Source organism: Drosophila suzukii, unplaced genomic scaffold (assembly GCF_043229965.1).
Source record: "Drosophila suzukii unplaced genomic scaffold, CBGP_Dsuzu_IsoJpt1.0 scf_4, whole genome shotgun sequence".
Lineage (NCBI taxonomy): Eukaryota > Metazoa > Arthropoda > Insecta > Diptera > Drosophilidae > Drosophila > Drosophila suzukii.
Window position 1 is genome coordinate 5600113 of NW_027255927.1, and position 22125 is coordinate 5622237.

The window sequence follows — 22125 nt, forward strand, 5'->3', positions numbered from 1 at the left end:
TCTCACCATATCAGGTACTCCGGAAATCACCATTTAGAAATTCAATTGTTTCACAAAATGTAATACAAATGTTTAGCCAATGCAAAATTATAAGTACTTACAGTCAAAATTGGCAGAGGTGGGTTCCAGAACAATATTTTCAACAAACAAACTAATACAACGGCCACAAAAATTGTGACATAGCCATGGTTACGTTTCGGAACCATTTTAAGGAATTACTATTAAGAGGAAACTGTACCAGCCTAAAAAATAGCCAATTTAGCCAAGAGTCAAATACTTTCTAAAACTCCAATTACATTACAAACATGCATATATTTATGTACATATGTAAATCAAGTCATCTCCGCGAATCGACACCTGCTCTTTCAAAATGACAAGTTCAACGTTTAGAAATACTCTCAATATTTAGAACGCTCTTTTTTCGGGCCGGTATATTTTAATTTTAGATGTTTTTCAATCATACAAATTAGTTGAAACTAGTTTTATTTCGTTCCTTTGCCTTATAAGATGTCAGGCTAGCGTCGATGAATAAGCAACCAAAGTGAAACGGTAAAAATTGGAACATGAAGTGTTTTAATATTTCATTGTTTTTCCCGATAGGTACAAAAAACAATTAGGAAAATCGACTAACAGTAAAAAATAAAGTTGAAAGTATCAATTTAAAATATAGATATAACGATGATATTTTATGTTTTCTAAAGTCTAGTACTCAGATCGGCTAAGAGTTTCACTAGTCGAAAAATCTTATTTTTTGTAGTGTGAACGAAGATTTCAAAGTTCACCCGCAAGGCATGTAGCATGGTCTTACTTTCAAGCAGCTGGGTTTGTTGCCAAACGGAAAACAAATCAAATGGATCAATTTAAAAAGGAGTCTGCTGGTACACAAAGAAATTTAAATAAAAATAAATGGAATGTTCAACGAATGTTTTCATTTATGTAAATTAGTAGTTTAAGGCTTCCTACTCGTCCCACGGATGCTTCGCCATCTTTCCCGCTCCACCGCAGTACAGCTCCGAGTCGCAATAGGCATATTGGACCTTGAGGAAGTGGGAGAACTGGGTTGATCCGCTGATGCTGCAGGAAGTCAGCCAGCATCCTGGCAGTGGCTGGCTATGGCTTCTCCAACTTTTCCTTAGCGGGCGCCCTATTTCCCTCCTTCCTATAGAAGCCAGCGGGTCCTCCACGCAACCAAATTCTTTTGGCCAGATTTTACTTTCTTTGCGAGGTCGCGCCCGGCAGGATGTCCATGTAGAGATCGAAGTCCCCCTCGGCATGTTCCTTCCCACTAGGATTCTCTCGTGGATCTACTCCAGCACTTCAACTATTCAGCGAATTTGCCCCTTTTGTGGAAATGCTTCCACAATAAAGGCCATAAGCTTGGATTTAGGGTCCTACTTAATCTGCACTGACCTCCTGCATCCGACTTTGGGGTTTTCCTTTCATTTGTAATTTTTAGTCTCCACATCGCCATTGCACGAACACCGCCAAAGATTAAATTTCTTATTCTTTGGGCCGCGGGTAACGAAGTTCATCGAAAATTCACTTGCTAGGTATGGCATTTTTTCTGGTATTTTCTTAGCTCATCTGAGTACCGCGCTGAAAAACAGACCCGAGGAAAAGCGTTAGCCTCGTATTTGCCTCTCGCTCACTCCTATGGTTGGCTCGCGGTTTTCATCGATCTGAGGTCTAGGCTTAAATATATAAATATTAATGGGAGAAGACATCACAGGCTGCTCATTTTAAATTCACATCGCACAGTGCCCTTAATATGTTGCTTTAACAAACCAAATATGAAGAAAGTCAAAAAATCTAAATACTGTATCAAATCAAGTTCACATTTTTTATTAAATACAAGAATGCTAAAATGATAGCTCAGGTTCTTTATATATTGATGCAATATTCACAGAAATTCTCCAGGAAAACGGTCATCTTGGAATTAAATTTTCTCGCTCTATGTGAGGACCAATTTGAAAAAGCTAAAATGCAAAATTTCTTAGAAAAAAATGTCTAACGATCAAGGTAGGCTTGCAGCTAATCCGTGGCATATTAATGTTACAAAAATGCTTTTTTAAAATCTTGGCCCCACAAGATAAATACGGCTTAATTGCCGGTTTGACTTTCTGTACGAATTGTCCAAAACCGATTAAATCCGACAACGGCAATTAATAAATTACTTCGCTATTTTTCTTCGATTTTCCTTTTGCTACGTGCGGCCATATTGCCCATTTTTTAATTTCATTTGGCCGTACATCCGTATGTATGGATACACTTACATATATAAAATCGACACACCACATCACATACCCGCCTTCATACACATCAACATCCATACATACTATATATATCTACATACATACACATATCTTTTAAATTTCAATCATATTGTTCCCACTTATGAAAGTTTTCCGGCGGTCATCCGGTTAAATATATTAAAATAAAAATTAAACCAACCGACATGATAAACTTTTTTTGGTCAGCGTGTTTTATTTATACAACCACCAAGATGCGTGTGGTATTCAATGCCTCCAGCCTTGTAGAGAATGGGGTCAGTTTAAATGATATCCTTCAGGCTGGCCCAGTCTTACAGTCCGATCTAACTATCCAGATCCTGAAGTGGCTATATTTCCGATACGTCTACAGTGCCGATATCGAGAAAATGTATCGACAGATATGGGTAGATCCGAAGCATTCCCCGTTTCAGCGCATCTTATTCCGAAATGGCTTGCTCCATTAGTTGTGTGTGCCAAATCTTTATGCAAGAGATTTGGCTTCCGGATCTAGGTTGAGACGATAAACTTTCAACTGAGCTGTGCCAAAGGTGGAACAGTGTTCTCCAGAGCTATTCGGTCCTAGACCAGGTCAGAATTCCCAGGTGGGTTTCCTTCCGTCCAGAGCTCCGCGTAGAGCATCACGGATTCTGTGACGCCTCGCAAAAGACATACGGGGCTGCGATCTATGTGCGCGTAGAGATGGGCCATAAGACGATGATGCACTTGCTCACGGCCAAGACGCGTGTGGCTCCAGTCAAAACGGTGTCCCTTCCTAGGCTGGAGTTATGCGGGGCTCTTTTTTGTCCGAGATGGCCAAAGCCATCCTTCCTAATATGCCGAGGCTGAAATCTCAAAACTCCATTGTTGGACCGATTCCACGATTGTGCTAGCATGGTTAGCCAAACCAGCGAGTCATTGGACAACGTTCGTTTCCAACAGGGTGTTACGAACTGCTTTTTTCGGTGGCAGTGCCGCTAGCTCAGTCGTTCCTCAGGGCTGAGTACCCCTAATGCCACAGCTCGCAACATAAGTATCGATAACTTCGCGGTCTCACTTTACTAATCTATCGGTCATCACTAAGGGCAAAAACGTAAACAAAGCAAAAATCTACAATTATTGTCGGGAAAATGGATTACATTTGGTGGCTATCGATGTCCTAGCCAAGCGCTCCCACCCAACCATGGATGCCCTCAAGATACTGCAGGGCACCACCCATTCGCAGTCGGCAGGAGCCCCCTCCTCGCGACTACGCCTACGGTTCCATCTCCCCCACTGGGAAAGCTCACTTACACATAGTGGGTATTACAAAGGTTTAATAAATATCGTAAGTACAAACGTTTATATACATGCTCCTCTTAACAGATTTATCCTTCCTCAGCCTTTAAGACCGAAAGCAGAGGATTCGTTTTGCAGGATAAGGGTACAGGCGCCGCGGAAACTATGCTCTACCAGCCATGTATTGGTAGAGCTCGCATGGAAACGCGGCCCTCAAGGAACATGCGCGATGCGCGTGTGTATGGTCACCTAATCCTGAGGAGCTCCAAGGGAAAAGAAGGGACGGGCCAAAAAGGTACGTAACTGCACTGTAAGCTATACCATTTAACTAATGCTCGCGACCTTTTTAATTTCAGGCAAACAACGAGGACAAATAAGGCTCTCGGGTCTAACTCCGGATAAACTCACAAACAGGTAAGTAGATATCAATATATACAATCGAGGTACACGTGTATTTAATTTCTCGTAAATTTCAGCCACCGTCGGGCCGGGCCTGGAGGCGATGATGACTTTCCGCCGGAGGCCAGCAGCGATACGGATCTTCACACGGTAAAACGGCGCTGTCCGGTGAGTTGAGTAAGGGCAGTCCGAGATTCGGCTGCCAGACAAAATGGCGATACTTCTCAGCGCCGCAATGCGTTCGCTGGAAGTTCCAGAGAACGCCGGAACGGACTCACCGGGAAATGTTGACGTCGTCGGCGTCGATTGTGGAAGGCTTTCCTGGCTGGTCGCTGGCACGGGTCGAACGGACACCGGTTGCTGGGTAGCCAAGTCGGGCTGGTAGGTATGGCGAAGTATGGCGATGTCAGTAAACTCCAAATAAATCTTCCGGGGCCCTTTGTATTGGGACCCCGGCTGCCTTTATAAAAGATAAATATTAAATACCGAACTGCTCTAGAACTTTCACATAACTCACTATTTAATTTAAGGCACAAAGAAAATGTATACTAGCACTCCTAGCTGGATCTGCCTTGATTGCTGGACAGTATGGCCGCGACTATCACGATATCTGCTGATCATCGCCCCCCGCCATATTACAAGGCCTCTCTCGACATTGGGTCATTGGATACATGGGCCATTTGAAGTAATCCCAGAGCGAACCGGGATTAATCTTCAATTGGCCAGATCGCCCGCCAGACTCATCCCGCTGCTGCAGCTATCGCCCTATCGACCTAAACTATCGATAACGTCGCTCCCACTCGACTCCAATTGCAACAAGAGTGACGAAGATCACCGAGTCCACAGAGGCAGCCAATTGGTCACACGTTCAATCCGAACACAATCCAGCTGATTTGGCTAGTCGAGGAGTTCCCCTTCAAGAGCTTGTGGATAGCCCGCTTTGGTGGCATGGACCCACTTGGCTGCAACGGCCACGCGTTCAATGGCCTAGCCAGGGAACCGACCTGCCGGCGACCGAGATCGAAAGGGGTGCCGTCAAAGCCCATGTAGCGTTTATGCCGACAGAGGATTTCCTTGATCGCATTTCCAAATTAGATAGAGCATTGCGGGTCCTCGCGTATGTCCATCGATTTATCCAGCGATGTCGAAGACAATCACCGCTTTCCGGGATCCGTCTAGAGGCCAAGGACGTTGACGCCACGGAACGGCTCATGACAATTTGTACTCAGCTCAAGTATTTTTCTGAAGAATACCGCTGCTTGAGTCAGAAGCGCCTGAACCCCTTTCTAGACCAAAAAGGGCTAATCTGGGCATGCGGCCGCGTAACGGCCTCCGAGAGTTTGCGAATGTGCACTCTCGCGGCTTTTGGTAAAATTTACGCATCTCATTTCATTACATGGTGGTGATCAGTTAGTGGTGCGTTTTACCCGGTCCAGATACTGGTTTCCGAGAATAAAGAACTTGGTGAAGGCATTGGTTAACTCCTGCAAGGTCTGCGTTATCCACAAAAAGAGATTGCAAGTCCAGATGATGGGAAGCTTTCCGAAAGAGCGAGTGTCTTTTTCCCGTCCGTTCACGTACAAATTAACGAGTGTGAGGGGAGGGGAACGCTCGATGTGGGGTCCCTCGCCGCTGTCTCCAATAATTCGCCGGTTGGCCGCACTGCTCTTATGTTGAGATAGGGAGATTGCTGTCTCCAATAATTCGTAGCCCGTCGGCCGTACTGCTCCTATGCTGAGATAGGGAGATTAGGGTGGAAGGGAACTGTCCTTCGATACCGCTGGCCTAAAGACTCAGTCGGTATATTGGTTAATAAAAGATTTTACGGCTAAGTGCCGGAGTTTCATTAGTAGGAGCTGGTGCTCTTAATTTATTTATTTACTGAACTTAAGAATTGACAAAAGCTCATGCATGACCGGATGCCCGTGGCAGACCGCTGACCATGCACATTTTGCAGAAGTCATACGATTGCTGTCAGCCAATGAGACAAAGCCACGGCCCATAATGGCACAATATGTTGGCTCAGCTCTCGGGCCCATTAGGGTGGACCAAAACTAAGGTGGACCATACATGAGTGGTATAAGAAGTGTAATAATAATAATAATACAAATTATTAAAGGGAATATGAATTGGCCTGCTCAGCCTAAGCTGGGAGTTGGTTGTTAACTACTCCCCCCTTAAATTAGACGCCGTCCTCGGTGACAGCCAATTCGTCGATGGACTTCGTAATTGGGATGCCTCTCGTTTGCGCCTGCAGTGTTGTTGGAGCAGGACCAAGCCGCATAGTGTGAGGCTGACGGCGTCTCCCGCGGCGAACCAAATCCTTGGTGCACCTTCAGCCGACACGTCATCTCTGAGCTCCTGCATCAGACGCAGGTTGTAGTTTTAGGTTGTCCGTTGTAGTAGTGGCAGACTTAGTATGTGATCGTGTCCCGTGATGTTAATTAAGGGAGAGGCCGCGATTCCCGGGCTCTTTTTCACAGAGTAATTTTTAATATTTCATTGTTTTTCCCGATAGGTACAAAAAACAATTAGGAAAATCGACTAACAGTAAAAAATAAAGTTGAAAGTATCAATTTAAAATATAGATATAACGATGATATTTTATGTTTTCTAAAGTCTAGTACTCAGATCGGCTAAGAGTTTCACTAGTCGAAAAATCTTATTCTTTGTAGTGTGAACGAAGATTTCAAAGTTCACCCGCAAGGCATGTAGCATGGTCTTACTTTCAAGCAGCTGGGTTTGTTGCCAAACGGAAAACAAATCAAATGGATCAATTTAAAAAGGAGTCTGCTGGTACACAAAGAAATTTAAATAAAAATAAATGGAATGTTCAACGAATGTTTTCATTTATGTAAATTAGTAGTTTAAGGCTTCCTACTCGTCCCACGGATGCTTCGCCATCTTTCCCGCTCCACCGCAGTACAGCTCCGAGTCGCAATAGGCATATTGGACCTTGAGGAAGTGGGAGAACTGGGTTGATCCGCTGATGCTGCAGGAAGTCAGCCAGCATCCTGGCAGTGGCTGGCTATGGCTTCTCCAACTTTTCCTTAGCGGGCGCCCTATTTCCCTCCTTCCTATAGAAGCCAGCGGGTCCTCCACGCAACCAAATTCTTTTGGCCAGATTTTACTTTCTTTGCGAGGTCGCGCCCGGCAGGATGTCCATGTAGAGATCGAAGTCCCCCTCGGCATGTTCCTTCCCACTAGGATTCTCTCGTGGATCTACTCCAGCACTTCAACTATTCAGCGAATTTGCCCCTTTTGTGGAAATGCTTCCACAATAAAGGCCATAAGCTTGGATTTAGGGTCCTACTTTATCTGCACTGACCTCCTGCATCCGACTTTGGGGTTTTCCTTTCATTTGTAATTTTTAGTCTCCACATCGCCATTGCACGAACACCGCCAAAGATTAAATTTCTTATTCTTTGGGCCGCGGGTAACGAAGTTCATCGAAAATTCACTTGCTAGGTATGGCATTTTTTCTGGTATTTTCTTAGCTCATCTGAGTACCGCGCTGAAAAACAGACCCGAGGAAAAGCGTTAGCCTCGTATTTGCCTCTCGCTCACTCCTATGGTTGGCTCGCGGATTTCATCGATCTGAGGTCTAGGCTTAAATATATAAATATTAATGGGAGAAGACATCACAGGCTGCTCATTTTAAATTCACATCGCACAGTGCCCTTAATATGTTGCTTTAACAAACCAAATATGAAGAAAGTCAAAAAATCTAAATACTGTATCAAATCAAGTTCACATTTTTTATTAAATACAAGAATGCTAAAATGATAGCTCAGGTTCTTTATATATTGATGCAATATTCACAGAAATTCTCCAGGAAAACGGTCATCTTGGAATTGAATTTTCTCGCTCTATGTGAGGACCAATTTGAAAAAGCTAAAATGCAAAATTTCTTAGAAAAAAATGTCTAACGATCAAGGTAGGCTTGCAGCTAATCCGTGGCATATTAATGTTACAAAAATGCTTTTTTAAAATCTTGGCCCCACAAGATAAATACGGCTTAATTGCCGGTTTGACTTTCTGTACGAATTGTCCAAAACCGATTAAATCCGACAACGGCAATTAATAAATTACTTCGCTATTTTTCTTCGATTTTCCTTTTGCTACGTGCGGCCATATTGCCCATTTTTTAATTTCATTTGGCCGTACATCCGTATGTATGGATACACTTACATATATAAAATCGACACACCACATCACATACCCGCCTTCATACACATCAACATCCATACATACTATATATATCTACATACATACACATATCTTTTAAATTTCAATCATATTGTTCCCACTTATGAAAGTTTTCCGGCGGTCATCCGGTTAAATATATTAAAATAAAAATTAAACCAACCGACATGATAAACTTTTTTTGGTCAGCGTGTTATATTTATACAACCACCAAGATGCGTGTGGTATTCAATGCCTCCAGCCTTGTAGAGAATGGGGTCAGTTTAAATGATATCCTTCAGGCTGGCCCAGTCTTACAGTCCGATCTAACTATCCAGATCCTGAAGTGGCTATATTTCCGATACGTCTACAGTGCCGATATCGAGAAAATGTATCGACAGATATGGGTAGATCCGAAGCATTCCCCGTTTCAGCGCATCTTATTCCGAAATGGCTTGCTCCATTAGTTGTGTGTGCCAAATCTTTATGCAAGAGATTTGGCTTCCGGATCTAGGTTGAGACGATAAACTTTCAACTGAGCTGTGCCAAAGGTGGAACAGTGTTCTCCAGAGCTATTCGGTCCTAGACCAGGTCAGAATTCCCAGGTGGGTTTCCTTCCGTCCAGAGCTCCGCGTAGAGCATCACGGATTCTGTGACGCCTCGCAAAAGACATACGGGGCTGCGATCTATGTGCGCGTAGAGATGGGCCATAAGACGATGATGCACTTGCTCACGGCCAAGACGCGTGTGGCTCCAGTCAAAACGGTGTCCCTTCCTAGGCTGGAGTTATGCGGGGCTCTTTTTTGTCCGAGATGGCCAAAGCCATCCTTCCTAATATGCCGAGGCTGAAATCTCAAAACTCCATTGTTGGACCGATTCCACGATTGTGCTAGCATGGTTAGCCAAACCAGCGAGTCATTGGACAACGTTCGTTTCCAACAGGGTGTTACGAACTGCTTTTTTCGGTGGCAGTGCCGCTAGCTCAGTCGTTCCTCAGGGCTGAGTACCCCTAATGCCACAGCTCGCAACATAAGTATCGATAACTTCGCGGTCTCACTTTACTAATCTATCGGTCATCACTAAGGGCAAAAACGTAAACAAAGCAAAAATCTACAATTATTGTCGGGAAAATGGATTACATTTGGTGGCTATCGATGTCCTAGCCAAGCGCTCCCACCCAACCATGGATGCCCTCAAGATACTGCAGGGCACCACCCATTCGCAGTCGGCAGGAGCCCCCTCCTCGCGACTACGCCTACGGTTCCATCTCCCCCACTGGGAAAGCTCACTTACACATAGTGGGTATTACAAAGGTTTAATAAATATCGTAAGTACAAACGTTTATATACATGCTCCTCTTAACAGATTTATCCTTCCTCAGCCTTTAAGACCGAAAGCAGAGGATTCGTTTTGCAGGATAAGGGTACAGGCGCCGCGGAAACTATGCTCTACCAGCCATGTATTGGTAGAGCTCGCATGGAAACGCGGCCCTCAAGGAACATGCGCGATGCGCGTGTGTATGGTCACCTAATCCTGAGGAGCTCCAAGGGAAAAGAAGGGACGGGCCAAAAAGGTACGTAACTGCACTGTAAGCTATACCATTTAACTAATGCTCGCGACCTTTTTAATTTCAGGCAAACAACGAGGACAAATAAGGCTCTCGGGTCTAACTCCGGATAAACTCACAAACAGGTAAGTAGATATCAATATATACAATCGAGGTACACGTGTATTTAATTTCTCGTAAATTTCAGCCACCGTCGGGCCGGGCCTGGAGGCGATGATGACTTTCCGCCGGAGGCCAGCAGCGATACGGATCTTCACACGGTAAAACGGCGCTGTCCGGTGAGTTGAGTAAGGGCAGTCCGAGATTCGGCTGCCAGACAAAATGGCGATACTTCTCAGCGCCGCAATGCGTTCGCTGGAAGTTCCAGAGAACGCCGGAACGGACTCACCGGGAAATGTTGACGTCGTCGGCGTCGATTGTGGAAGGCTTTCCTGGCTGGTCGCTGGCACGGGTCGAACGGACACCGGTTGCTGGGTAGCCAAGTCGGGCTGGTAGGTATGGCGAAGTATGGCGATGTCAGTAAACTCCAAATAAATCTTCCGGGGCCCTTTGTATTGGGACCCCGGCTGCCTTTATAAAAGATAAATATTAAATACCGAACTGCTCTAGAACTTTCACATAACTCACTATTTAATTTAAGGCACAAAGAAAATGTATACTAGCACTCCTAGCTGGATCTGCCTTGATTGCTGGACAGTATGGCCGCGACTATCACGATATCTGCTGATCATCGCCCCCCGCCATATTACAAGGCCTCTCTCGACATTGGGTCATTGGATACATGGGCCATTTGAAGTAATCCCAGAGCGAACCGGGATTAATCTTCAATTGGCCAGATCGCCCGCCAGACTCATCCCGCTGCTGCAGCTATCGCCCTATCGACCTAAACTATCGATAACGTCGCTCCCACTCGACTCCAATTGCAACAAGAGTGACGAAGATCACCGAGTCCACAGAGGCAGCCAATTGGTCACACGTTCAATCCGAACACAATCCAGCTGATTTGGCTAGTCGAGGAGTTCCCCTTCAAGAGCTTGTGGATAGCCCGCTTTGGTGGCATGGACCCACTTGGCTGCAACGGCCACGCGTTCAATGGCCTAGCCAGGGAACCGACCTGCCGGCGACCGAGATCGAAAGGGGTGCCGTCAAAGCCCATGTAGCGTTTATGCCGACAGAGGATTTCCTTGATCGCATTTCCAAATTAGATAGAGCATTGCGGGTCCTCGCGTATGTCCATCGATTTATCCAGCGATGTCGAAGACAATCACCGCTTTCCGGGATCCGTCTAGAGGCCAAGGACGTTGACGCCACGGAACGGCTCATGACAATTTGTACTCAGCTCAAGTATTTTTCTGAAGAATACCGCTGCTTGAGTCAGAAGCGCCTGAACCCCTTTCTAGACCAAAAAGGGCTAATCTGGGCATGCGGCCGCGTAACGGCCTCCGAGAGTTTGCGAATGTGCACTCTCGCGGCTTTTGGTAAAATTTACGCATCTCATTTCATTACATGGTGGTGATCAGTTAGTGGTGCGTTTTACCCGGTCCAGATACTGGTTTCCGAGAATAAAGAACTTGGTGAAGGCATTGGTTAACTCCTGCAAGGTCTGCGTTATCCACAAAAAGAGATTGCAAGTCCAGATGATGGGAAGCTTTCCGAAAGAGCGAGTGTCTTTTTCCCGTCCGTTCACGTACAAATTAACGAGTGTGAGGGGAGGGGAACGCTCGATGTGGGGTCCCTCGCCGCTGTCTCCAATAATTCGCCGGTTGGCCGCACTGCTCTTATGTTGAGATAGGGAGATTGCTGTCTCCAATAATTCGTAGCCCGTCGGCCGTACTGCTCCTATGCTGAGATAGGGAGATTAGGGTGGAAGGGAACTGTCCTTCGATACCGCTGGCCTAAAGACTCAGTCGGTATATTGGTTAATAAAAGATTTTACGGCTAAGTGCCGGAGTTTCATTAGTAGGAGCTGGTGCTCTTAATTTATTTATTTACTGAACTTAAGAATTGACAAAAGCTCATGCATGACCGGATGCCCGTGGCAGACCGCTGACCATGCACATTTTGCAGAAGTCATACGATTGCTGTCAGCCAATGAGACAAAGCCACGGCCCATAATGGCACAATATGTTGGCTCAGCTCTCGGGCCCATTAGGGTGGACCAAAACTAAGGTGGACCATACATGAGTGGTATAAGAAGTGTAATAATAATAATAATACAAATTATTAATATTAATAAAGGGAATATGAATTGGCCTGCTCAGCCTAAGCTGGGAGTTGGTTGTTAACTACTCCCCCCTTAAATTAGACGCCGTCCTCGGTGACAGCCAATTCGTCGATGGACTTCGTAATTGGGATGCCTCTCGTTTGCGCCTGCAGTGTTGTTGGAGCAGGACCAAGCCGCATAGTGTGAGGCTGACGGCGTCTCCCGCGGCGAACCAAATCCTTGGTGCACCTTCAGCCGACACGTCATCTCTGAGCTCCTGCATCAGACGCAGGTTGTAGTTTTAGGTTGTCCGTTGTAGTAGTGGCAGACTTAGTATGTGATCGTGTCCCGTGATGTTAATTAAGGGAGAGGCCGCGATTCCCGGGCTCTTTTTCACAGAGTAATTTTTAATATTTCATTGTTTTTCCCGATAGGTACAAAAAACAATTAGGAAAATCGACTAACAGTAAAAAATAAAGTTGAAAGTATCAATTTAAAATATAGATATAACGATGATATTTTATGTTTTCTAAAGTCTAGTACTCAGATCGGCTAAGAGTTTCACTAGTCGAAAAATCTTATTCTTTGTAGTGTGAACGAAGATTTCAAAGTTCACCCGCAAGGCATGTAGCATGGTCTTACTTTCAAGCAGCTGGGTTTGTTGCCAAACGGAAAACAAATCAAATGGATCAATTTAAAAAGGAGTCTGCTGGTACACAAAGAAATTTAAATAAAAATAAATGGAATGTTCAACGAATGTTTTCATTTATGTAAATTAGTAGTTTAAGGCTTCCTACTCGTCCCACGGATGCTTCGCCATCTTTCCCGCTCCACCGCAGTACAGCTCCGAGTCGCAATAGGCATATTGGACCTTGAGGAAGTGGGAGAACTGGGTTGATCCGCTGATGCTGCAGGAAGTCAGCCAGCATCCTGGCAGTGGCTGGCTATGGCTTCTCCAACTTTTCCTTAGCGGGCGCCCTATTTCCCTCCTTCCTATAGAAGCCAGCGGGTCCTCCACGCAACCAAATTCTTTTGGCCAGATTTTACTTTCTTTGCGAGGTCGCGCCCGGCAGGATGTCCATGTAGAGATCGAAGTCCCCCTCGGCATGTTCCTTCCCACTAGGATTCTCTCGTGGATCTACTCCAGCACTTCAACTATTCAGCGAATTTGCCCCTTTTGTGGAAATGCTTCCACAATAAAGGCCATAAGCTTGGATTTAGGGTCCTACTTTATCTGCACTGACCTCCTGCATCCGACTTTGGGGTTTTCCTTTCATTTGTAATTTTTAGTCTCCACATCGCCATTGCACGAACACCGCCAAAGATTAAATTTCTTATTCTTTGGGCCGCGGGTAACGAAGTTCATCGAAAATTCACTTGCTAGGTATGGCATTTTTTCTGGTATTTTCTTAGCTCATCTGAGTACCGCGCTGAAAAACAGACCCGAGGAAAAGCGTTAGCCTCGTATTTGCCTCTCGCTCACTCCTATGGTTGGCTCGCGGATTTCATCGATCTGAGGTCTAGGCTTAAATATATAAATATTAATGGGAGAAGACATCACAGGCTGCTCATTTTAAATTCACATCGCACAGTGCCCTTAATATGTTGCTTTAACAAACCAAATATGAAGAAAGTCAAAAAATCTAAATACTGTATCAAATCAAGTTCACATTTTTTATTAAATACAAGAATGCTAAAATGATAGCTCAGGTTCTTTATATATTGATGCAATATTCACAGAAATTCTCCAGGAAAACGGTCATCTTGGAATTGAATTTTCTCGCTCTATGTGAGGACCAATTTGAAAAAGCTAAAATGCAAAATTTCTTAGAAAAAAATGTCTAACGATCAAGGTAGGCTTGCAGCTAATCCGTGGCATATTAATGTTACAAAAATGCTTTTTTAAAATCTTGGCCCCACAAGATAAATACGGCTTAATTGCCGGTTTGACTTTCTGTACGAATTGTCCAAAACCGATTAAATCCGACAACGGCAATTAATAAATTACTTCGCTATTTTTCTTCGATTTTCCTTTTGCTACGTGCGGCCATATTGCCCATTTTTTAATTTCATTTGGCCGTACATCCGTATGTATGGATACACTTACATATATAAAATCGACACACCACATCACATACCCGCCTTCATACACATCAACATCCATACATACTATATATATCTACATACATACACATATCTTTTAAATTTCAATCATATTGTTCCCACTTATGAAAGTTTTCCGGCGGTCATCCGGTTAAATATATTAAAATAAAAATTAAACCAACCGACATGATAAACTTTTTTTGGTCAGCGTGTTATATTTATACAACCACCAAGATGCGTGTGGTATTCAATGCCTCCAGCCTTGTAGAGAATGGGGTCAGTTTAAATGATATCCTTCAGGCTGGCCCAGTCTTACAGTCCGATCTAACTATCCAGATCCTGAAGTGGCTATATTTCCGATACGTCTACAGTGCCGATATCGAGAAAATGTATCGACAGATATGGGTAGATCCGAAGCATTCCCCGTTTCAGCGCATCTTATTCCGAAATGGCTTGCTCCATTAGTTGTGTGTGCCAAATCTTTATGCAAGAGATTTGGCTTCCGGATCTAGGTTGAGACGATAAACTTTCAACTGAGCTGTGCCAAAGGTGGAACAGTGTTCTCCAGAGCTATTCGGTCCTAGACCAGGTCAGAATTCCCAGGTGGGTTTCCTTCCGTCCAGAGCTCCCCGTAGAGCATCACGGATTCTGTGACGCCTCGCAAAAGACATACGGGGCTGCGATCTATGTGCGCGTAGAGATGGGCCATAAGACGATGATGCACTTGCTCACGGCCAAGACGCGTGTGGCTCCAGTCAAAACGGTGTCCCTTCCTAGGCTGGAGTTATGCGGGGCTCTTTTTTGTCCGAGATGGCCAAAGCCATCCTTCCTAATATGCCGAGGCTGAAATCTCAAAACTCCATTGTTGGACCGATTCCACGATTGTGCTAGCATGGTTAGCCAAACCAGCGAGTCATTGGACAACGTTCGTTTCCAACAGGGTGTTACGAACTGCTTTTTTCGGTGGCAGTGCCGCTAGCTCAGTCGTTCCTCAGGGCTGAGTACCCCTAATGCCACAGCTCGCAACATAAGTATCGATAACTTCGCGGTCTCACTTTACTAATCTATCGGTCATCACTAAGGGCAAAAACGTAAACAAAGCAAAAATCTACAATTATTGTCGGGAAAATGGATTACATTTGGTGGCTATCGATGTCCTAGCCAAGCGCTCCCACCCAACCATGGATGCCCTCAAGATACTGCAGGGCACCACCCATTCGCAGTCGGCAGGAGCCCCCTCCTCGCGACTACGCCTACGGTTCCATCTCCCCCACTGGGAAAGCTCACTTACACATAGTGGGTATTACAAAGGTTTAATAAATATCGTAAGTACAAACGTTTATATACATGCTCCTCTTAACAGATTTATCCTTCCTCAGCCTTTAAGACCGAAACCTGGCCGCCGTCTCGGATATTTACGCGGTCAAAGCAGAGGATTCGTTTTGCAGGATAAGGGTACAGGCGCCGCGGAAACTATGCTCTACCAGCCATGTATTGGTAGAGCTCGCATGGAAACGCGGCCCTCAAGGAACATGCGCGATGCGCGTGTGTATGGTCACCTAATCCTGAGGAGCTCCAAGGGAAAAGAAGGGACGGGCCAAAAAGGTACGTAACTGCACTGTAAGCTATACCATTTAACTAATGCTCGCGACCTTTTTAATTTCAGGCAAACAACGAGGACAAATAAGGCTCTCGGGTCTAACTCCGGATAAACTCACAAACAGGTAAGTAGATATCAATATATACAATCGAGGTACACGTGTATTTAATTTCTCGTAAATTTCAGCCACCGTCGGGCCGGGCCTGGAGGCGATGATGACTTTCCGCCGGAGGCCAGCAGCGATACGGATCTTCACACGGTAAAACGGCGCTGTCCGGTGAGTTGAGTAAGGGCAGTCCGAGATTCGGCTGCCAGACAAAATGGCGATACTTCTCAGCGCCGCAATGCGTTCGCTGGAAGTTCCAGAGAACGCCGGAACGGACTCACCGGGAAATGTTGACGTCGTCGGCGTCGATTGTGGAAGGCTTTCCTGGCTGGTCGCTGGCACGGGTCGAACGGACACCGGTTGCTGGGTAGCCAAGTCGGGCTGGTAGGTATGGCGAAGTATGGCGATGTCAGTAAACTCCAAATAAATCTTCCGGGGCCCTTTGTATTGGGACCCCGGCTGCCTTTATAAATGATAAATATTAAATACCGAACTGCTCTAGAACTTTCACATAACTCACTATTTAATTTAAGGCACAAAGAAAATGTATACTAGCACTCCTAGCTGGATCTGCCTTGATTGCTGGACAGTATGGCCGCGACTATCACGATATCTGCTGATCATCGCCCCCCGCCATATTACAAGGCCTCTCTCGACATTGGGTCATTGGATACATGGGCCATTTGAAGTAATCCCAGAGCGAACCGGGATTAATCTTCAATTGGCCAGATCGCCCGCCAGACTCATCCCGCTGCTGCAGCTATCGCCCTATCGACCTAAACTATCGATAACGTCGCTCCCACTCGACTCCAATTGCAACAAGAGTGACGAAGATCACCGAGTCCACAGAGGCAGCCAATTGGTCACACGTTCAATCCGAACACAATCCAGCTGATTTGGCTAGTCGAGGAGTTCCCCTTCAAGAGCTTGTGGATAGCCCGCTTTGGTGGCATGGACCCACTTGGCCACGCGTTCAATGGCCTAGCCAGGGAACCGACCTGCCGGCGACCGAGATCGAAAGGGGTGCCGTCAAAGCCCATGTAGCGTTTATGCCGACAGAGGATTTCCTTGATCGCATTTCCAAATTAGATAGAGCATTGCGGGTCCTCGCGTATGTCCATCGATTTATCCAGCGATGTCGAAGACAATCACCGCTTTCCGGGATCCGTCTAGAGGCCAAAGACGTTGACGCCACGGAACGGCTCATGACAATTTGTACTCAGCTCAAGTATTTTTCTGAAGAATACCGCTGCTTGAGTCAGAAGCGCCTGAACCCCTTTCTAGACCAAAAAGGGCTAATCTGGGCATGCGGCCGCGTAACGGCCTCCGAGAGTTTGCGGTATGATGAACGACATACTATGTTCCTACCGTACGAATGTGCACTCTCGCGGCTTTTGGTAAAATTTACGCATCTCATTTCATTACATTTCATTACATGATCAGTTAGTGGTGCGTTTCACCCGGTCCAGATACTGGTTTCCGAGAATAAAGAACTTGGTGAAGGCATTGGTTAACTCCTGCAAGGTCTGCGTTATCCACAAAAAGAGATTGCAAGTCCAGATGATGGGAAGCTTTCCGAAAGAGCGAGTGTCTTTTTCCCGTCCGTTCACGTACAAATTAACGAGTGTGAGGGGAGGGGAACGCTCGATGTGGGGTCCCTCGCCGCTGTCTCCAATAATTCGCCGGTTGGCCGCACTGCTCTTATGTTGAGATAGGGAGATTGCTGTCTCCAATAATTCGTAGCCCGTCGGCCGTACTGCTCCTATGCTGAGATAGGGAGATTAGGGTGGAAGGGAACTGTCCTTCGATACCGCTGGCCTAAAGACTCAGTCGGTATATTGGTTAATAAAAGATTTTACGGCTAAGTGCCGGAGTTTCATTAGTAGGAGCTGGTGCTCTTAATTTATTTATTTACTGAACTTAAGAATTGACAAAAGCTCATGCATGACCGGATGCCCGTGGCAGACCGCTGACCATGCACATTTTGCAGAAGTCATACGATTGCTGTCAGCCAATGAGACAAAGCCACGGCCCATAATGGCACAATATGTTGGCTCAGCTCTCGGGCCCATTAGGGTGGACCAAAACTAAGGTGGACCATACATGAGTGGTATAAGAAGTGTAATAATAATAATAATACAAATTATTAATATTAATAAAGGGAATATGAATTGGCCTGCTCAGCCTAAGCTGGGAGTTGGTTGTTAACTACTCCCCCCTTAAATTAGACGCCGTCCTCGGTGACAGCCAATTCGTCGATGGACTTCGTAATTGGGATGCCTCTCGTTTGCGCCTGCAGTGTTGTTGGAGCAGGACCAAGCCGCATAGTGTGAGGCTGACGGCGTCTCCCGCGGCGAACCAAATCCTTGGTGCACCTTCAGCCGACACGTCATCTCTGAGCTCCTGCATCAGACGCAGGTTGTAGTTTTAGGTTGTCCGTTGTAGTAGTGGCAGACTTAGTATGTGATCGTGTCCCGTGATGTTAATTAAGGGAGAGGCCGCGATTCCCGGGCTCTTTTTCACAGAGTAATTGAGGTTCAAATACGCGGAATCGTTAATCACCGCCTTCCTTTCGAAAGTAATAAGGTGGGTCCCTATTATGGTTGTTGTAGGACCGTCATCGATGGTAATCCTCGTAAGTTTTTTCTTGACGATTATTACTCCATCGTCCACGATTGTGAGGGGTTCCACATTTCTGGGCCGCGTCCGGCATGTAGCAGCCCTGCCTGCATGTAATTGCCTGGCGCAAGTGTCGTGGGACGCCTTTTTCCAAAATGTGGCCAAGTTGGTAGAAGCGCAATCGGAGACTGCTAGGATTCCGTCATCGCATTCCGCCACGATGTTGTCTTCTATTTGTAGCATAGTATGGTAGTGTGCGACAGGGAAGAGCAGGACTTTTTTACAAATAAGCTTAACTCTAGGATACTGATCTATGACATGGATAAAAACATTAGATTGAAAAATTTTAATCTTAGATACAATCATAATACTAACTATGGGGACCTCCATAGGGAAGTGTTTCGAAAAGGTGGCCGGAGTCAACTTTTTTCCTTGAGAATTTTATTTACTGTATCTGTAAGTTGGTTAATGTGTTTCTGTGTCTCTGTGTTGATTACAACCTGCCTTTTGCTTGCCTCAATCAGCGCTGCTTCGTTTGCTTTAATTTTATAGAGGTCCTCCGCGTCGGGCCTGCCTGCCACGACCTTGAGTGCCGAGCCCAGGAAATCTAAGCTCCTGGCCATTCTATGGTGCACTGTTAATTCATCCAGCATGTTCTGGGCATGGTTGACGTCAACTTCCAGTAGCTTCCTCATGTGCGATTGTGGGAACAGCTCGAGCATTCTGACCGTAGAGTTAATTATGCTGGAGAACTCAGACATATTAGTCGAGTGCCTAACCAGGCCATATTGTTCCCATACTAGGACATTCCCATCCAATACTGGAATATACTTTGCGTGAGAGAAGTCGGTGATTCGCACGTTCGCTATGGACAGCAGTAAGATGAGTATCACGGCAAGCCTGTGGATATTGTAGCAATATTGAGTTCTGCATAACATAAGGGCGAGTATGGATGCTGAAGATGTTTATTTGATATTGTCCTTATGGACCACCCTCCCTATAATGAGAACAGACGTTTTTAGGTCTGCTTCTATGCGCTCTTCTGAATAGAGCGGCGTCAGCTTATTTCCGAGTCTTTTATTATTGCTCACGAGGACCTTTTCCCCAATTTCAAAGACTCTGTTTTGTCTTGAAGTGTTGATTCTGTCGAGGTTGGTCTGTTGCGCCTTGTCAATCTTGGCTCTAATAGCCGAGTTGACTTCGTCGCTGCTGGCATGGATAACTTCCGCTGGCCTACAATCCGTGACTGAGTGCAACGATCTATTGTATTCTACTGTAGCCCGCAAAATTAACTCCAAATTGTCGTCAATTTTTTTTTATCGATTTTGAGGCACCTGGCTATTTCTGCCAAGGTACTTTGGAATCTTTCCACTTGGCCATTGGAGCTACTGTGAAGCGGTGGCGCATTAATGACATCGATGCTGTATTGGTTTTTCAGCAAAGACGTAATCGTTTCAGAATTGAAGGAAGCCACATTGTCACAATAGATGGTTCTAGTTTTGTGGTAGAAATTTAACAATTGGAGTAAAGGGGCCCGTACATCAACTATTGCCCTAGAAGATAGGGGCTGTACGATGGCGAACTTTGAGAACTTATCGATGCAAGTTAGGAAGATCTTTTTGTCGGTAGAAAAAATGTTAATATGTAACATCTCCCCCACATATGAAGGAATTGGGGTGCTTCTTGGGGTGCTTGGGGTGGCGATCGTATATGGCTTTATTTGAGGCTTTGCAATTCGCGACAACTTCGCTGGCCAGTTTTGACATGTTCGGGAAATAGTAGTCGCGAAGAATTTGCTTGGCGTGTTCCTGCGCAGCCCTGTGGGAGCGGTTGTGTTCGGCATTAACAATTTACCAGCTGTTCATTGGTATTTGTATTGTCAGTTACAAAGTTTTTTTTTTTTTTTTTTTTTTTTTTTTTTTTTTTTTTTTTTTTTTCTTGGATGTTGATGCACTATGGTCAGTACAAACAAGTGGCCCTACGACACCAAGCAAAGCTTGTTACGCGCGGAGCCCATCACCGTTTTGGGCGAGTAAACATAATCGCGGACAAAGAAAAAGACAATGTTACAATAGACAATTAAAAATACAGGTCAATACGAATAGACAAAATACATCAAGTAAAACAAATTAGTTACTAGGGAGGATAGTATTATTGATTTAAAGATAGGAAGTGAGTCAGTAGTAGATATTAGATGATATAGTCTATTATAATCATTGCAAAGTACTCTAAAAGGTTCATGCATTGCGTAATTAGAGATACAGTGATTTAATACTAAAGGAATATAGTTTCTAGTGAATCTATTTGGCACATTAAAATGCAGGCGACCCAGTAACTCGGGACTCTCTACATCACCATGAATAAGATTTATAATAAACGTAATACCAAGCATAGTTCTACGGTTAGCTAACGATGGTAAGTTAATTAGAAGTAGTCTACTAGAGTAGGATGGTAGTATTAGGCTTGTATCCCAGTTAAGTCTCCGTAAGGCAAATATTAAGAAGTTTTTTTGCACAGACTCAATCCGGTCTATATGCACCCCATATTGGGGACTCCAAACAGGAGCGCAGTACTCAAGAATTGGTCGGACTAATGAAATAAACAAGGTCTTTGTGATATAGGGATCATCGAATTCCTTCGACCACCTTTTGATAAATGCAAGCAGGCCCCTGGCTTTATTTACCATAGTAGTAATGTGATCGGAAAATTTAAGTCTAGGATCCATGTAGACTCCAAGGTCGTCAGCATGCGTTATCCTATCTAACGCACAACCACTCAAAGTATACGTTGAGTAGTGGGGGCTGACACGAAAAAAGGTCATTAGTTTACACTTAGAACCATTTAAATTCAATTCATTATCCATGCACCATGTTTGAAATGCATTTAGATCCGATTGTAAAGCTAAACTTTGTGCGGGGTCATTATATTGCAGGCACAACTTAACGTCATCTGCGTACATAAGAACCCGTGACTTCGATAAGACTAATGGAAGGTCATTTATAAATAATGTAAACAGGAGCGGACCGAGATGACTTCCTTGTGGTACACCGGAAGTAACTCGGATTAGGGATGACAAAGAGTTTTTAAAAATGACCCTTTGAGTCCTATCATTCAAATAACTTAAAATCCACCTAAGAAGATCACCTGAAAATCCTAAAAGGTCCAATTTCCGGACTAAAATCGGGTGACTTACAGAATCAAACGCCTTACTAAAATCAGTGTAGACCACATCAGTCTGACGATTCTTTCTAAAACCTCCTATAACAAATGAAGTAAACTCCAAAAGGTTGGTTGTCGTTGACCTACGTTTTATAAATCCGTGTTGACAAGAGGAAATAAGGGACCTACAACTGTGTTGTAAATGAGGCGTAATAATGTTCTCAAAGAGCTTCGGTATAGCTGATAGCTTTGAAATACAGTGCCAAAATGTTGTTGCAGGGAACTCCTGCCTCAAGGCAGGTTGAACACAAGCTAGTGTCGGAAAGTCGCAGTGGATCGCGTTTACGACGTTGGCGTTGATGATTTCTTTAACAGATTCGACAACTAGGTTTTTGTTATTAAAGTAAATAAAGTGGCGAGTTCTATTGCCAAAAACAATGAAGTCTCGCCGAAGTGGTTGGTTTGCCTCTTCCAAAATAATTTGGTTTCTGAAGCAGTATAGGGGTTTATCCGTAGTCTAGTCTGGCCCAAACTATCGCCAGCCATTCTCTTTCGTTGGTGGCGTAATTTAGCTCGCAATCTTTAAGCGTACGCGAGATCATTGTAATGGGCCTCTTGTTCTGGGACAATATCGCGCCT

At 44.9% G+C, this 22125-nt stretch overlaps 2 protein-coding genes and 3 long non-coding RNA genes across 16 annotated transcripts in view; 1 reads left to right on the top strand and 4 right to left on the bottom strand.

The window, feature by feature from the left end:
- LOC139354879 (gamma-interferon-inducible lysosomal thiol reductase) overlaps positions 1 to 559 on the bottom strand; it is a 207375-nt gene extending 206816 nt beyond the window's left edge. For 2 of the 12 annotated variants that reach the window (XM_070999120.1, XM_070999119.1), the window contains exon 1: positions 102 to 542. Coding sequence is in view for 7 of the 12 variants with exons in the window: in XM_070999125.1 (XP_070855226.1) it covers positions 102 to 206 (105 nt within the window). In the remaining 5 variants the exon portion in view is untranslated. Of the gene's footprint in view, positions 1 to 6 lie in introns of all 12 variants that reach the window. The other 10 variants (XM_070999125.1, XM_070999124.1, XM_070999127.1 and 7 more) reach the window with 10 other exon arrangements.
- Positions 560 to 3964: 3405 nt separating this feature from the next.
- LOC139354884 (uncharacterized) lies at positions 3965 to 4598 on the bottom strand. Its single transcript, XR_011605724.1, has 2 exons — positions 4462 to 4598; positions 3965 to 4404 (listed from the first exon to the last, which is right to left on the bottom strand). It is a non-coding gene; the product is annotated as an uncharacterized lncRNA (long non-coding RNA).
- Positions 4599 to 9826: 5228 nt separating this feature from the next.
- Positions 9827 to 10460, bottom strand: LOC139354883 (uncharacterized). Its single transcript, XR_011605723.1, has 2 exons — positions 10324 to 10460; positions 9827 to 10266 (listed from the first exon to the last, which is right to left on the bottom strand). It is a non-coding gene; the product is annotated as an uncharacterized lncRNA (long non-coding RNA).
- Positions 10461 to 15053: 4593 nt separating this feature from the next.
- Positions 15054 to 16212, top strand: LOC139354880 (uncharacterized). The gene is made up of 4 exons (XM_070999132.1): positions 15054 to 15327; positions 15382 to 15607; positions 15669 to 15726; positions 15789 to 16212. The coding sequence occupies exons 1-4, from the start codon at positions 15184 to 15186 to the stop codon at positions 15886 to 15888; spliced, it is 528 nt and encodes a 175-aa protein (XP_070855233.1). The 5' UTR covers positions 15054 to 15183; the 3' UTR covers positions 15889 to 16212.
- Positions 15297 to 17033, bottom strand: LOC139354882 (uncharacterized). Its single transcript, XR_011605722.1, has 2 exons — positions 16229 to 17033; positions 15297 to 16171 (listed from the first exon to the last, which is right to left on the bottom strand). It is a non-coding gene; the product is annotated as an uncharacterized lncRNA (long non-coding RNA).
- Positions 17034 to 22125: the final 5092 nt, after the last annotated feature.